At 41.1% G+C, this 14,968-nt stretch overlaps 1 protein-coding gene and 1 long non-coding RNA gene across 6 annotated transcripts; one reads left to right on the forward strand and one right to left on the reverse strand.

Moving 5' to 3' along the window:
* Positions 1–1,369: 1,369 nt before the first annotated feature.
* Positions 1,370–9,282, reverse strand: LOC107264254. Of its 5 annotated transcripts, none has more exons than XR_003058681.1 (6): positions 9,037–9,282; positions 8,672–8,755; positions 3,369–8,345; positions 3,069–3,274; positions 2,515–2,714; positions 1,370–2,239 (listed from the first exon to the last, which is right to left on the reverse strand). It is a non-coding gene; the product is annotated as an uncharacterized LOC107264254 (long non-coding RNA). The 5 variants fall into 5 exon arrangements; XR_003058678.1 differs by having other exon boundaries at positions 1,370–2,714; positions 3,369–5,084; positions 5,204–8,345; positions 9,037–9,160; XR_003058680.1 differs by adding an exon at positions 2,826–2,944 and having other exon boundaries at positions 1,370–2,714; positions 9,037–9,160.
* LOC107264253 (arginine kinase) lies at positions 9,282–14,453 on the forward strand. The gene is made up of 4 exons (XM_015732313.2): positions 9,282–9,730; positions 11,917–12,274; positions 12,365–12,739; positions 12,946–14,453. Exons 1-4 carry the CDS (start codon positions 9,690–9,692, stop codon positions 13,291–13,293), a joined length of 1,122 nt encoding a protein of 373 aa, XP_015587799.1. The 5' UTR covers positions 9,282–9,689; the 3' UTR covers positions 13,294–14,453.
* The last annotated feature ends 515 nt before the right edge of the window (positions 14,454–14,968 follow it).

Consider the following 14,968-nt stretch of genomic DNA (forward strand, 5'->3'; position numbering starts at 1 on the left):
ATGGTCAATCGATACCTGTGACTATGGGTCGTAGTCCTCTACTGGTTTATTTTGACAGTTCCGTTGAGAAATGAGCAGGCGAAATAGAAATTAGAAATTGACGTTGGAAAGATGAATTTCTCACGCCAACTGTCACTTGAAAGTACGTGGAGCTTCACTGATATCACGCTGATAAGAAAACCCAAAGATCTCTTAACGATTATACGCGGAACGTCGTAAAGAAATCCCTCGAGTTAATCCATTTTGTCGAAACGTTCGAATACTTTTGACAAATTTGAAATAACGGTCGAGGTCGTTCCGGTGCGTGTACAATGCTTTGGTGATTCTCAACCAGGATAAATGTCTGTGCGAATTCTCAAATACAAAAATCGTTATCGTCAAATCGATTCTGTCGAAAGAGTGTATCGACGACTCGTTCTCGCAAAAGTATAGATAGTAACACACGAAAATGGGTGCAGCCCCGAGTTACGTAAGGGCCAGGGATGCCCGCATAGTTGACGGTTCTCAACCTTAAAATCTTAAAGAATTTTTCTTACTGTCATTACGGTTTTAACGTTCGAAGTTCATGTATCCTTTTACATTGTGGCTACATTGTCAGACATTTATTTCATAATTCGATAGCGAAAACTAACCTTGGGGTTTATTCGATTCTACCAAACTAACCTTCAACGACAGTCTGACCGAGATTTTCAGCTTATCCAGTTGCAGCAGTCCCGGCTAGTTTGCCTGACTCTCGATCGATTAATTCCACCATCCCGTTATATCTTCCCAAGGACAACGCTCTAGTTTTTAACTGCAAATTTTAACTGCAGATCCATTTCTTTTTCTTTCTTTCACTCTGCTTCCAATGTCTCAACGGGATTTTTGTATTGTAACTTTACCTCCGGTTATCAGCATTGTTGCCACTATACCTTCCTTATTGGCCATTCTGATTTTCCTATGATCCAACAGGAGAGACTCCGGCTTGCTCCAGACTCGACCGGAGATTCGTATGAGCGGCGTACACATGCATTATGCATTCGGTAATTCAAAACGGAAATTGATAGTTAGAACAGCGTCCGACTCGGTGGTTTCTCTATGTATATATTCAACATAGAAAAAACATATAAGGTTACCAGTACGTAATACGTGTATGGATACTTACTATCGGATTATTACCGACTGATTTTTATTTTATTTCGTCAACTTCCGTTTTCTATGTGACAATTCACAGCCCGGCTATTTTTAATTTCAAACTCAACGGTTTCTGCTCTTTTTTTTTCTCCACTTTTCTCAACAAGGGATGATACATTCTTGCATTTATTTCCGGTATTGCACAATTTCTTCTGCTTTATAACGGGGTTTAATGGTAATATTATTACACAGCTGGTCCACTAGTTAAATGTTTTTGTTTTATGAATAAAAAATGAAGTTTCTAAAGAGCTATATGTAACACTCTAAAATTCTTACAAAGTATGCACGTGCGTGGTTTTTAAATTACATTTTGTTTGGCTATATGTTACCGAATATTTCCATGATTTTACGAAGATACGTGATTTACGTATAATTACATTGTTTGACGAGTGTCCAAAAAAAAAACATTAAACTCATGGATAGACTCTATTACAAACAAGTAGAGAGACTGTTATGGCGATATAGATGGATACTTAATATGGAAAAAGTAAAAATATTACTATTTTTATATTCATGGTATTGAAAAAGTTGAATTTTATTTAGAAAAATTAAAAGAAATATATAGATTTCGCGTTATCGTGGCTTCTCCATCCTCACGAGCTGCTAACTCTTCCACCAAGGTGTATCGATCTTGGAAGAGTCGATAATACCTGCAGCTAATAATCCAGGCGAAGCAGACAGTCTATTTGATTCACTAATTAAATTACCCGACCCTGTAATTATTTTACCATACAGTTATCACGCGATTGCATAACAATTGGCCGTTCGCAATCGCTAATTAAGATAATCGTTAACGACATAAATCATCCCCTCCCTTAAGCATGCAATAGGCAAGATGAATAATCGAACGAAAATACCCTGACCATTGAACAAAAATTGACTATGGTTTATAACCCAAGGTACATTTTCACACGTTGCAACCCCGTCTCTCCCGAGCCGTCTGGAATGTAGTTTGAACGCACGTAGAAATGCAGCCTCGTACTATTAATCTTGTCAACTCCCATTAGCGACTTAGCTCTTTGCCCCTCTCGCACGAAAGCTCGCACGTTGCGCCATCTATTTTTGTCTAGGACAGAGAAAGATCTTTGAACTCCCCGTGGTTTCCTCGGCTCGTTAGCCGAATCGCAAGGCTCTCTAACTGTTCTTCTAATCTAATCCGGAGGCAGACGGGAACCCAGACATTTAGACTAGGCGTAAGCACAAGAATACCTGATCGATGACTAATCGTTAAACTCCCACTTTGTATTCGATTAGTAGACAGTCATTGAACGTATCTCCGAGATACCTACATCTTATGATTATAAATAATTAAACAATTTCAGCAGAGCAAAGAGCGATCACCTTTTGACCCCTGCTTGCGAATGTTTTCGTCAGTCCTCTTCTTCTCTAAACGTAGCCTCCAGCGAAAGCTCTTGCCGTGTTTGTAATGAAAACATTATAAGCTCCAATGGTAAAAGCAGTCATCGCTTTGAAGAGGCTCTCGATATACGAGCAAGGAAACTTATCAAGTGATTAATGATTTGTCGTCGCCATCTTTTTGCCTGTATAGAAGAAATGAGTCATTAGTATACCAAGAATGTTATATCGATTCCAATCGATTGTCAAAGTTCTTAAACACCATAGTCATGAACTCTAGTGTCTATTTTATTTACGGTAAAAAATGTCTATTTTTTCCCTCTTGCTTTTGTAAATCTTCCGGCGATACTTTCATCGCAAATTTCGACAGAGGCGCCAGCCATTTTAAAACTTCAGTCATAATTGATCAGCTTGACTGTGGATTAAGGTCGATGTCTTTGAGACGGAGTAATAATACTCTATGAAGTTATGTTCTATAGTCACTACCAAGTGACTGTCGTATTCTCGTATTAAAAGTCAGGTCTATAATGATAGTATACCTATGGCCGATCGATTTTCTTATTGGTCGAAGAATTCCGTGCGAGTTTGCACGTGGTACCAATGCTGTTCTAAAATGAGCGTCATATGCAAGTGTAGCTCGAATAATTTATATAAAGGCTTCATAACGCTACAATGACGTTCAAACGATCCAGTTTCTGACCTTAGCGTCACAGCCTTTTCTGCACAGCAGGTCAAACGTAGCAGCCTGCAACAGAGGAACGCGTAATGAGTGCACGCGCGTTTAATCATCTTTCGATTGCCTTACAGTCGGCCATTTTGATATGTTCAAGCTGACTTACACTGCGGCTTTATGGTAGAAAATAGCGCTCGATTCTTGTACGATCTATAGATCAGAAAGCGTTGGCTGTACTAATTATAAATCGCTGGGACGGTTGAGCCGGGGCATCTTCTAGGGTTTTTTAGTGTCTCCCTTCTACCTCTTCTTTTTCTTCGTTCCTCACTAGCCTCCTCGGAGTCTAGCACCTCATTGCCCACGACGGATTTAGAATATTTTGTTGTGGTCGTCCTGGCTGCTACGGTTTAGGAACCCTCGAAACACCGGAGATCGTTACGTAATTACCATTTTCTGCTTGCGCAATAACGTCACGGATTCACGAGAATCGCGCCAGAACTGTTGCGAGAGGATCTGTGCACTACGTGGTTAAAGTCTTGTTTGAACATTGCCAACTGCCAGAATAACACGGGTGATCCTCTTGTTCTTTCCTTTTGCATTTACTGACGTAACACTTCAATGTATACTCTATGCAATACTGTCTTCTTGAGTATGTCACGTCGCGTGCTAGTCGTATCAGGAGACAACGCTACATGATTGACTTGAAGTGCTGCCTATGCCTGTGCATTGTATACTAATTACTATTTACTAGGTACTTAACAGGTACCTGTGCTCAAATCCAATGATTTTTGAAACGCGGCCAAATAATCGCGCTCCGCGTATTCGCATTCTGCCCATTGTCGCCCGACAACGTTGCAGGTCTTGCGCGTCGCGTTAAATCGGAACTTATGGGTGAACGTGACGTATGTTCACCTGGCTGTTCAGAGATGGCGCAACGCTCTGCGGTACCGGTATACCTCTAGCGGAATACCTGTGTTATCTACATTGGAGTGTTCGAAGGAACATTAAAAAAATATATTATGTTCTTTGATTAAAGACGAGGAATAATACACGTGAAGTTTCGGTTACTTTATGTAGCAGCAAGATTTAAAATAAATTCGTGAATGCTGATATTTGTAAATCACTTGTACACGAAAATGGGTTGAGTAAATTATACCGAATCGGATGACAATTGATTTCTTTTATTACGTAATACGAATTCCTGTACCATGACTCGTAGAAAATTTAAAACTCAAAAGGTAATCTGTACTCTGACAATGTTACGTAGCGTTATGTTATCGTAAAAAGGTATATTCACGCTTCGTTGATCGGCGGGGTAACCTTCGTTTAGAAATTCCGTTGGTTACCTTGATTAACGAAAAAAAAGTTATGCTTCATCAGAGTCAGTCTCGCGGTCACTCGTGCACACAGATGACAGCATTCCGCGTGACTGTACCAGCGGAAAGTTTTAAATTCCTATGGGTATTCCCTTCTTGTGTATAATAAAGAAAAAATAGGTTCTCATCTTTCATTCAAATTACTTGCTAACAGCTGGTAAAGCAGCTGTACTTCGTATCAAGAAGATTCAATGCGTCTTCGTTTTTCATTACCCATCACGTAGTGCAGGCATTTGTATTAATAAGCGACGTATTCGAGTAAAAAAGATTATGCAGAAATGCGGGATTTTCTGACTCGGCAGCTGGCAATGTTTCCAATTTACCTCGTTTTCTCACGCTTTGGCAAGGAACGTGCGGATTTCAGTGATGCAGGCTCGGCGCCAAGATCATCGTGTCAACGGTCAAAGTTACGCCAAGGATAAATACACCGGAGAGAAGCCACCGTCGCGTTATTTTTAGACTCACCAAATTAGATGCAACTTGAAGTCAGTCCCCATTGCAATTGCCTACGGACAGTGGTATATGTAAAAAAATCTTTTTATTTACCGCATACATATTTCCAGATTCCCGTATAGAATTCATTTTACCATGTGTCCCGGGCTTAATGAATTAACCTCGTACTCACCGATGCACTAAAGCATTCGAATAAACGACCGTCATTTCTCAACCGCCTATCTTCCACGACATTTTGCGTTCCTATTAGCGCTTCTGCACGTCCCACGAGTCGGAAATTTACTTAATTCGACAGGATTGCTACGTCGAATTAATAGAGCGTGACTATCGCCGTGATGAACGAAATTTCGCTACGTCCGGTGAATCAGCTGACGTCATTATTGACTTCCGTCTTTTTTGCACGCTCTACGTATGGGTATATATATATATATATATATATATATATTTATTTTTAACAAAATTTTCGAAACACGTCGTACGACCTTTTTCCTCACTACTACTAGTCAAATTTCTCAATTCCCACGTACAACGTACCCAAGTAATACACGTTCCTGGAAAGCGGAATTCATTTGTCACTTCCTGCATTTTACGTTCCAAGAACGATCTTGTCTCATTTCTTCGAGGTCGCAGTGAGTCATTGAACAAATTTTTATGTCCGACTAAAAAGTTGATCAATTTCGTTAGAAAATTCAATGAGTTATCCTCGCGAAGGTTTTGATTTTTATTATTATTATTTTGATTTGCCACATTTTTTTTTCTTTTCCTATAGTCTGCTATTTAATGCCGTTATTATTATTAAAGACCCTACGGACCATGACGTATACAAGACGAGATCGAGCATAGTTGCCCACAGATGTCGACACTTGAAAAACCAAACGAGTTGCCTGCTTTTTCAGGTTGCTTACGTCATGGCCCCCCCTTATCATAATTACGATTGAAGAGTTTCTATGTGAGCTGCTAGCAGAGTAGATAAATAAACGCTCAGTACGTTTTCTTTGATGAAATTTCATTGAATTTTTGCGATTCGATTTTAATTTTGACAATCGTGAAAAAAAAATTTCTCGACTTCATTCAATTGTCGTTTATATAATGTGCTAGATGATATATTAGATAGTATCTATCATAAGCGATAGATTTAATTATATATATAAATCATAATTACGTTTGAAGAATTTCTATGTGAGCTGCTAGCAGAGTAGATAAATAAACGCTCAGTACGTTTTCTTTGATGAAATTTCATTGAATTTTTGCGATTCGATTTTAATTTTGACAATCGTGAAAAAAAAATTGCTCGACTTTATTCAATTGTCGTTTATATAATGTGCTAGATAATATATTAGATAGTATCTATCATAAGCGATAGATTTAATGATATATATTAATGAAGTTAATATAAAATCATTGCTGAGTCAAATATTAACTCTGATAACGGTTATCGCTTTATTCATTTATATATATACATGTATATGTATTTTAATCAACAGCAACTTCTTGTCACAGCGTAATTTATTGACGTAAAAGTCCTCGAGTATCGATAAATTACTTTGCAGAATGGAAGGTAACTTCTGGAAGGTTGCATAACCTCAATTTTTGACATATCGATTTGATTATCTTGCCGGACGATCCAAGAATGTCGCATTCAAATAAAATACACTCGATTAAATAATTTCAAATATCGCGCCATAAAACGATAGCTCCGCAAGACTTAAGTTAGCGCGCATAGACTGTCGCGCATGGCGGGAAATAGGAAATTGAAAGTGTCAGATAACCGCTATACTCAATTTAAATTTTCATAGATATTAAATTATGACATTGAATTTCTTTAATAAGCGATCCATACAGTCTGTATAATCTAGATCAGTTATTTTTGGCATAATGTTATTTTATCTCCATCCTCAAATTTTTTCGTAAACAGGGATACTGTGCAAATAGGAAAAAAAGTGACTAATAAGATTAATAAACTACATCAAGAATTTGCCTGGATACTGTCGAGTTATCATAGTCAGCCTTGATAACGGGATACAGTATCGAGATAACCTACAGATATTATCAAGTGTCTGGATGTTATTGAAGTCCAAGACACAATAGGATCCTTTCGTATACCATCCCCCATACGTCTCCTTCATTTACCTGTCGCGCCGGAAGCTCGAATTGCGTTTGACTGATTGTACCTAAGCTGCGGTAGGTATGCCATACTTAAAATTCTTCGCTGGATTCGTTTGGTTACGTTTTAAGACAGACGAGAGCTCGTTGCATTTCGATGTTCTGCCGGGCATACAAGTGGCGCTCGATTCGCATAGCGGGATTAATGGGAAGTAGAATTTTTCATTTAACCAAAGTGCACAGAGACGGGAAATGCGTGGAGCCGGGGTCTTGACTACCCTTTTCAACCAGCCCCTTTTGTTACTCTTTAGACACGAGTTACCACCCGGGTTGCGGTAAACACTTAAGGACGAATAACTTACGGCTGAAGAAGTGTACACTGTACACTGTGAAAAGTACAAACCTAGAAGAAAGTGGTTGGCCAAGCGCTCCAGAATAATAAAGTTCATATTTCATTTGAAAAATTAATAAATTACCTATATTAGCCTGACCAACATTACATCCTTAAATAACTCATGGAACTATGGGACATACGTACTATTTACAAAGAGACATAAATACCTAATCGAATACGGGAGATCGATAACCCAGAATATTAAAAGTGCAGGAATACAGTACGAAACTCGAATCGAATATACAATTGTATATGTCCTGCTAAAGTTGTATCACGGAATTAAACGTCTAACTGTAAATAGACATCAGGACACGGGGCAACGTAAAATTATTTTACAGTCTGACAATACGACTGATCCCTTCGAATAAAGTAGATTTTATCCCATGTGTCTCAACCCCCGGGAAAAATGAAGGTGAACCAAGCTTCAGGTGCAGAAAGCAGAAGCCAAAGGAAGTAGATGATCTGAGGATGCCCGAAGTAGGTGGTGGCGGCAAAGAGGCTGGTTTGATACCCTGGGAAATCGGGAGGAGCAAAATTTCTGGGTCTTTGGCGTATGGGTACTCAGGGGGTAGTGGTAGTAGGCTCCGTGGATGTCGGGCGGGTCCAGGACGCGAGTGCGTGGTGGTGCGTGAGACTGATGGTAGTGGGTATATCCGTGAGCGCGTGCGTGTGCGTTTTCACCGGGTATTCCTTCTGGCACTGGTTGCTATACTGTGGGTGGTGGTGGTGGTGGTGGTGGCGGCAAGGATGGGTGGTGTAGGTGCGTGCTATCGACCGGGGTATCCTTCTGTGCTGGACGACGGGATCGTGCCCCACCCTGAATAAGAGAGAGAAAGGGAGAGTATGAGAACCCGTGAGAAGAAGGTAGTACAGTGACGGTAAAGGGAAAGGGAGAGAGTAAGAGAGAGATAAAAACAGAAGGGAACAAGAGAGAGAGAGAGAGATCGCAGCACGCAGAATGCCTCCTGGCTTAGTGATAGCGTAGAGACTGTAGTGTTCGCATCACACGTCCCAAGTAACCCCGTGCCAATTTAACGTGACTGTGCAGTAATATAATAAAACATACGTGTATCAGTTGAGACACTGAGTACGCAGAGGAAGAGAGAAGAAAAAAAGTAGTTGCTAAAGTTTTTGCCTACCTACCTGTAAAGGATAGAATCAGTTACCGTTTCACTTCAGAGCTGTCGACTCGATTACGTTTCCGTGATCAATGGACAATTTTGAGGTCTGAGGAAAAACAATAAAAGCTATACAAGGGTTAACGCACGTTGTAACGTACTCGAGCGTGTCACGCACCTCGAGAGTGTATAAGGTTACGCAAGCACTACGTAACTCAAGTGCGCCAAGTCGAACCGGCGACAAAAAAGAATTTTAGAGGTTAACAGTCGTGAATACCCGGCAGGATAATACAGCGAGGATAATAATAAAGTGAGGTGGTCGTTAGTATTAAATTCGCTCAATAATTTATTACGCCGTGAAGTAAGTTTGATTTTTAATTGTCAACTTACGCCATCGCAACATCCTTCGCCACACCACACCCTTTTTATTCCTCGGTGCATACGAAGACTCCTTCGTACGACCTTCGACCCTCTCTCGTTGACTCTTTCTATCTCTCTCCAGCTCCCTCCGACGTTGTATTTCTCCCACCCCGTCCCGAGTCACGTCTTCGCTCACCTACGCCGGAGCAAGCCAGCGAGAAACATACATACGTCGCACACGCATCGTCACTGGAGGACTCGACGCCTCCTACGGAAGAAACGTTCGCGAGATACTAATCGTTCTCGTACGTTAACACCGGCTACCTAGTTTCCTTGTGGCCGTCTAGTCGATTCGATCGCGTTCTATGTCGCTGCTGCAACGCCGCACGTCAGGGTGATTCTGCCGAGTGCGGAAAAGGATAAAGAGGAATACGTTACGACGTGGTATAACCTCTGAAATTTTGCGTTTTCTATCGACCGTGCTTCGATAGAGGTGAATTTATAAGTAACAGTGAGGTAATAGTTTGACAGTTGACTATTTTGACTACGTGCCGATTACTCTCATTTAGAGGTTACCGGTACGTCTTAACCATTGTTTTTTCTTTCGTCCCGAATACGTGAACTGTACTGCGGTTTGATTGTCGTGTTGTTACTCTACTGTTCGACTATATCAAGAATTGACAATGGGCGGATGCACTTCCAAGGACACGGCTTCGGCCGACGAGTATGTATTTATTTAGTGGTCGATCTTTTCTCTGTTTTAAGTGTTTGCTAGAACTCTAGATTTATGTTTTCTTTAATCACTGTCCCGTCTACGTGATTCGTGACGTTTAGGAGTGTCGCGAGGGAAAGTGGGCTGAACTTTCTACGGTTACCTTATTTTTTTTACGATTCTCGTCTAGTTTGTATGCATGGTTATACACTTCCGATACACGTTACGTATTTCCATAGCATGACGCATGGCATTACGCGACCAGTAAAATCCTGGTCGTCGGCCCTGTAGATTATTTGGAAAATCCAAAAAATTCTGTCGACGAAATTGTCCATTTTCACTACGGAAATATCTGTGTACGTAGAAATTCGTGATAGGACTTATTACCTAGAAATTCATGTCGGTTTCGCGCACCGTTATTGCTTTACTGCATGCGATAATTATATTTCGTAAATACTCGACAGACCGAGCAGCCATGTTATTCTCAATACAATGTATAACAATGGCGCGAACCCCGGTGTCTCCGTCGTCGTAGTTATTACGAGGAAATCCAAAAATTCGATGTTTCCCAAGTCGCGCGATTGCAAGTCAGTGTCAAAGGGGAATAAAATGGAGAAGGTGATACAGAGAGTGAAGCTTTTAAGTGAAGTTGCTTTTGTCTAAGATGTCCGCAGGATCATGGCTGCTTCTTAACGCTGTCTGTTGCGTCACGGAGGCTGTTACGTGCGGTTTTACACGAAACTTTTGCCGATCATCCGTAACAAAACATTGGCGAATCATCGTAAAGTAAGTCAGGATAGTAAATACAGCTAGAGAATCCCGTTTGTCGTCTTTTAACTTTGCCGTCAAGCGTCAACCTCGTGCATAACCTATAAAGTTGCAATTACTGTGTCACTGCCGGTGCGTCCGCACGGAATTATCAAGCGTACCGACGATTAATATAAGACTAATCGTGATCGTTATTTCTTGATGAAAAGGGATCAAGTCTGCTTTAATCGATTGGATAATCGTGGATTTACGTAATGGTCAATCTTATATTGACAGGTATTCGTGTATACGATTGTGTCGCGCTGTGTACGTATATCTCTATGTATCTCCGTGTTTTGTTGAGCTCTAATAGAGAATACGGATTGGTATCGCTAGTAGACTGGTGTCGTTTGATAATGCTGTATTATAACGTGTCGGGCTCCTCTATGCTTCGAATGCCTGGCCTGACTCTTGTTATTTATTTTCGAATGTTTTCCTACCAAGTCGCATTGGCTCTGTCGAGCTGCCTGGCTACGTTCTCAAGTATTTGCACCGTAGGCGTGGCACTGCTGCAGGAGTGCAGACGAATTTCGTAAAATTACATTTTACTTTCTCGTGGGGGAACACGACGACGTGTCATTTCCTGGGCTGGACTGTATGCCCAGTACATATATACCTTGTCATTTTTTTGTCACTATAATTGCTGTGTTTTTATTATACTTGTCTACGGTGGAATTGTCACGTTCGTTGCAGATATTAGTTTTTATAAAAATTCTTTACAAAGCTGTACGAAGTAAACGCGTAGACGATGATTGACACTTAATATACGTAAACGGTATGCAATTACGTGATACCGAGAGGAATTCATGTGGCATGTAGCAATTGAACGGGCACGTAGGAGTGTTGAGGTTCATTTATAGGTTATTGACTTTTTTCTTTTTATACCTGATTTTGATCGATGCTCTTGGAATTAGATAATGATTTTTTAATAATACGCCAACACGCACTGTAGGCTTTTCACAGAAGTTGCTATTACTGTGTTTATTCAGTCGTTAGAAATTCGAAGAAATTCTAATCAGCAGGTACGATTATCGTGTAATCTGTTATCGATGTGAATTGCGATGGACACGAATGACGGCACTTGAATGCTGGATCTTTGAAGAAATCTCTAATGCCGCGTTTGCCGGTTACATTGATATATGATAGTATTGACGGATGGATGTAATACATTGTTAGAGATAGGTAATTTAAAAAAAATGTTGAATCCGCTAATTAAAGGACAAATTGATAAGGTATTAATCATATGAAATAAAGATGGCGCTTGTGAGGATACTGTTTCATAACTGATTGGATATAATATGGATAATCTTGTAGTTGGTGTAACGTATTTTTTTTTTTTTGAAATTTATCCATTAGCTAATAAAGGTATTGTGATTTTTGCGTGTCTGTAGCAAGAAAAACAACATGGTAGACCAAGCAGTCCTTGACAAACTGGAGGCTGGCTACGCCAAGCTGGCTGCTTCCGACAGCAAGTCTTTGCTGAAGAAGTATCTGACCAAGGAAGTCTTTGACCAGCTGAAGACTAAGAAGACCTCCTTTGGTTCCACCCTGCTGGACGTTATCCAGTCCGGTCTGGAGAATCACGACTCCGGAGTTGGTATCTATGCTCCTGATGCTGAAGCATACACCGTCTTCGCCGACCTTTTCGACCCCATCATCGAGGACTACCATGGTGGATTCAAGAAGACTGACAAGCACCCTCCCAAGGACTTTGGCGATGTCGATACTCTTGGCAATCTTGACCCTTCTGTATGTAAAAAAAAATGTGAATTTGTTCTTGGCTGGGATTCATTGAGAGTAATGAGGGTACGTTTTTATAATCGACATCTTTATATTCAGGGTGAGTACATCGTGTCCACCCGTGTCAGGTGCGGACGTTCCCTCGAGGGGTACCCCTTCAACCCCTGCCTGACCGAGGCTCAGTACAAGGAGATGGAAGAGAAGGTATCCAGCACCCTCTCTGGACTCGAGGGCGAACTCAAGGGTACTTTCTACCCACTCACCGGAATGAGCAAGGAGGTCCAGCAGAAGCTGATCGACGACCACTTCCTCTTCAAGGAGGGTGACCGTTTCCTCCAGGCAGCCAATGCTTGCCGATTCTGGCCCACCGGACGTGGTATCTACCACAACGATGCCAAGACCTTCCTGGTCTGGTGCAACGAGGAGGATCATCTTCGTATCATCTCTATGCAGATGGGCGGTGACCTGGGCCAGGTGAATATACAATTTGCTAAACTATCAGATCCCCATTAGCCCAGTTTCATATCTATCTTGTTCGACAAGAATACTTTGCTACTCTCCTCGCGAACAAAGGATCATCTTAACTCCTGTGCCCTGGTTCGGAATACGGTGTCGCAGTAGTTACTCTTTTTTTTTTCTTCTGCCAAGAAACTCTAACACAATGCTCTGTCGTTCACCAGGTTTACCGTCGTCTGGTGACTGCCGTCAACGACATCGAGAAGCGCCTTCCCTTCTCCCACAATGACCGTCTTGGTTTCCTGACCTTCTGCCCGACAAATCTGGGTACGACGGTGCGCGCCTCTGTGCACATCAAGGTACCCAAGCTGGCCGCAAACAAGGCTAAGCTCGAGGAGGTCGCCTCCAAGTTCAACCTCCAGGTGCGCGGAACCCGCGGTGAGCACACCGAGGCCGAAGGTGGCATCTACGACATCTCCAACAAGCGACGTCTCGGACTCACCGAGTACCAGGCCGTCAAGGAAATGCACGACGGCATCGCGGAGCTCATCAAGATCGAGAAGGAACTGTAAAGTGGTTTCCTTTCCATATCCTAGATACTACCCTCCCCATGTTGTTGTCACTGTTGGCCACCACGCGTCCCCGAAGTTCCTGGAGACGAGGATGAGCTCGATCGTATTGCGATACAAGAAAGAGAACTTCTAGGGTAATTACGTGTCTTTGGTAATACGTAATTCTTAAAACTTATCCTTAGCGCGTTAGAGGAGGCTTGCTCCTAGAGTTCGTCTTCGGGTTACTCCTCATCTCCTTTATTTTTCTTATCCCTCCCCTTCGCCATCTACCACTTGACACTCACACACAACACGTGATATTTACTACTATTGTGAATTACGTTTAAAGAGTTCCTTTTAATTAACGTATACCAAAAAAGAGAAAGAAACGAAAGAGAACGCGAAGATCAATAAAGAGAGGAAGAGGAGGAAGATGAAGAAACGAAGAAGAACATCTTTAAGGATCGAGCAGCTTTGTACTATGTGCATTGTAAACGTCAGTATTTTGTTTTTATGTTTAACAATGTATTCGGAGTACACGAGGTTACACTCATTATTTCGCTTTTCTTCTGTTGATTTTCTTTACTCTAATTTCACTTTGCAAAAGTCTCTCGTTACGAGGGAGGAGACGCGGCAACGATTAATTCTCTCTTGTTTCCCTCAAAGGCCGGAGCACTCATTATATAAGTTGAAACTTTGCTTTTATTCATTAATTGTAATATTACTTAATACTTATTATTAATTATGATTATGATATTGTAATACGTATGGTAAATACCCAACACTCGTGTCACATCACCCCCGCTAGCGCTGCCCGAAAATTGTGATGATTTCTATTTCGTTAGAAACAATATTGTTATATTACACTAATCGTAAGGTACACTGGTTAATACGGCTTTTCGACCTCGATGGATTAGAATTGCGCGAGGACGCTGTGGCTTGGCGGATATCCGATTTTCTCAGTACAGTATTCATCGGAGAATGAGAATCCTGATACTACCGATGTCTTTTGAGCTCTTGGGGTTGGGGCAGTCGCTATTTTCTCTGGGAGTTTTAATTAAAGAAAAAAGAAAAAAATTCGGGAGAGTCGCCATACGGCCTGCAGCAATCCATAACTGCGCAACAACCAGCTGTACGGAACAAACAAGTTTAGAACACGAATAAAAAGACATACACCTTATTATATCTGTCCGATTATATTCTTCCTGATTAATATTAATTAAAAGAGCTATTCTGTATTTAATTGTTTTGATATTTATAAAAAAGACTTAGAAGTCCCAAAATCTGAGTTACATGAAACAGAACAAATATTAAAGCAAGTGGCATGACATGGAAGATCAAATACCTTACAGATAAAAAAAATGCTCACTTTAGAACACCGCGTATCGGATTTCCGACGGTGAACGTAGTCCATCTGTCGGTAGAATGCCTTAACTATAGGGATGCTGTACTCCGACGCTACACTTGTAAGAATATAAAATTTCTAATGTCATCTAGTTATCAACGGCATACAAAAGTTTATACTGTTTTATCATATGAATAATATCGTACAAGGTTCACTAGCTGCCTCAGAGATGGCGCCACATGGCATACCCAGGAGATGCAGTGCCTAACCTATGCTTAACGGCGAAAATTCAAATTAATAAAAATTCATATAGTTTGATTTGGATCATTTCAGTTTCCGAATTAAAAATAG

The sequence above is a fragment of the Cephus cinctus genome, unplaced genomic scaffold (assembly GCF_000341935.2).
Source record: "Cephus cinctus unplaced genomic scaffold, Ccin1 Ccin1_scaffold0168, whole genome shotgun sequence".
NCBI classification, from domain to species: domain Eukaryota; kingdom Metazoa; phylum Arthropoda; class Insecta; order Hymenoptera; family Cephidae; genus Cephus; species Cephus cinctus.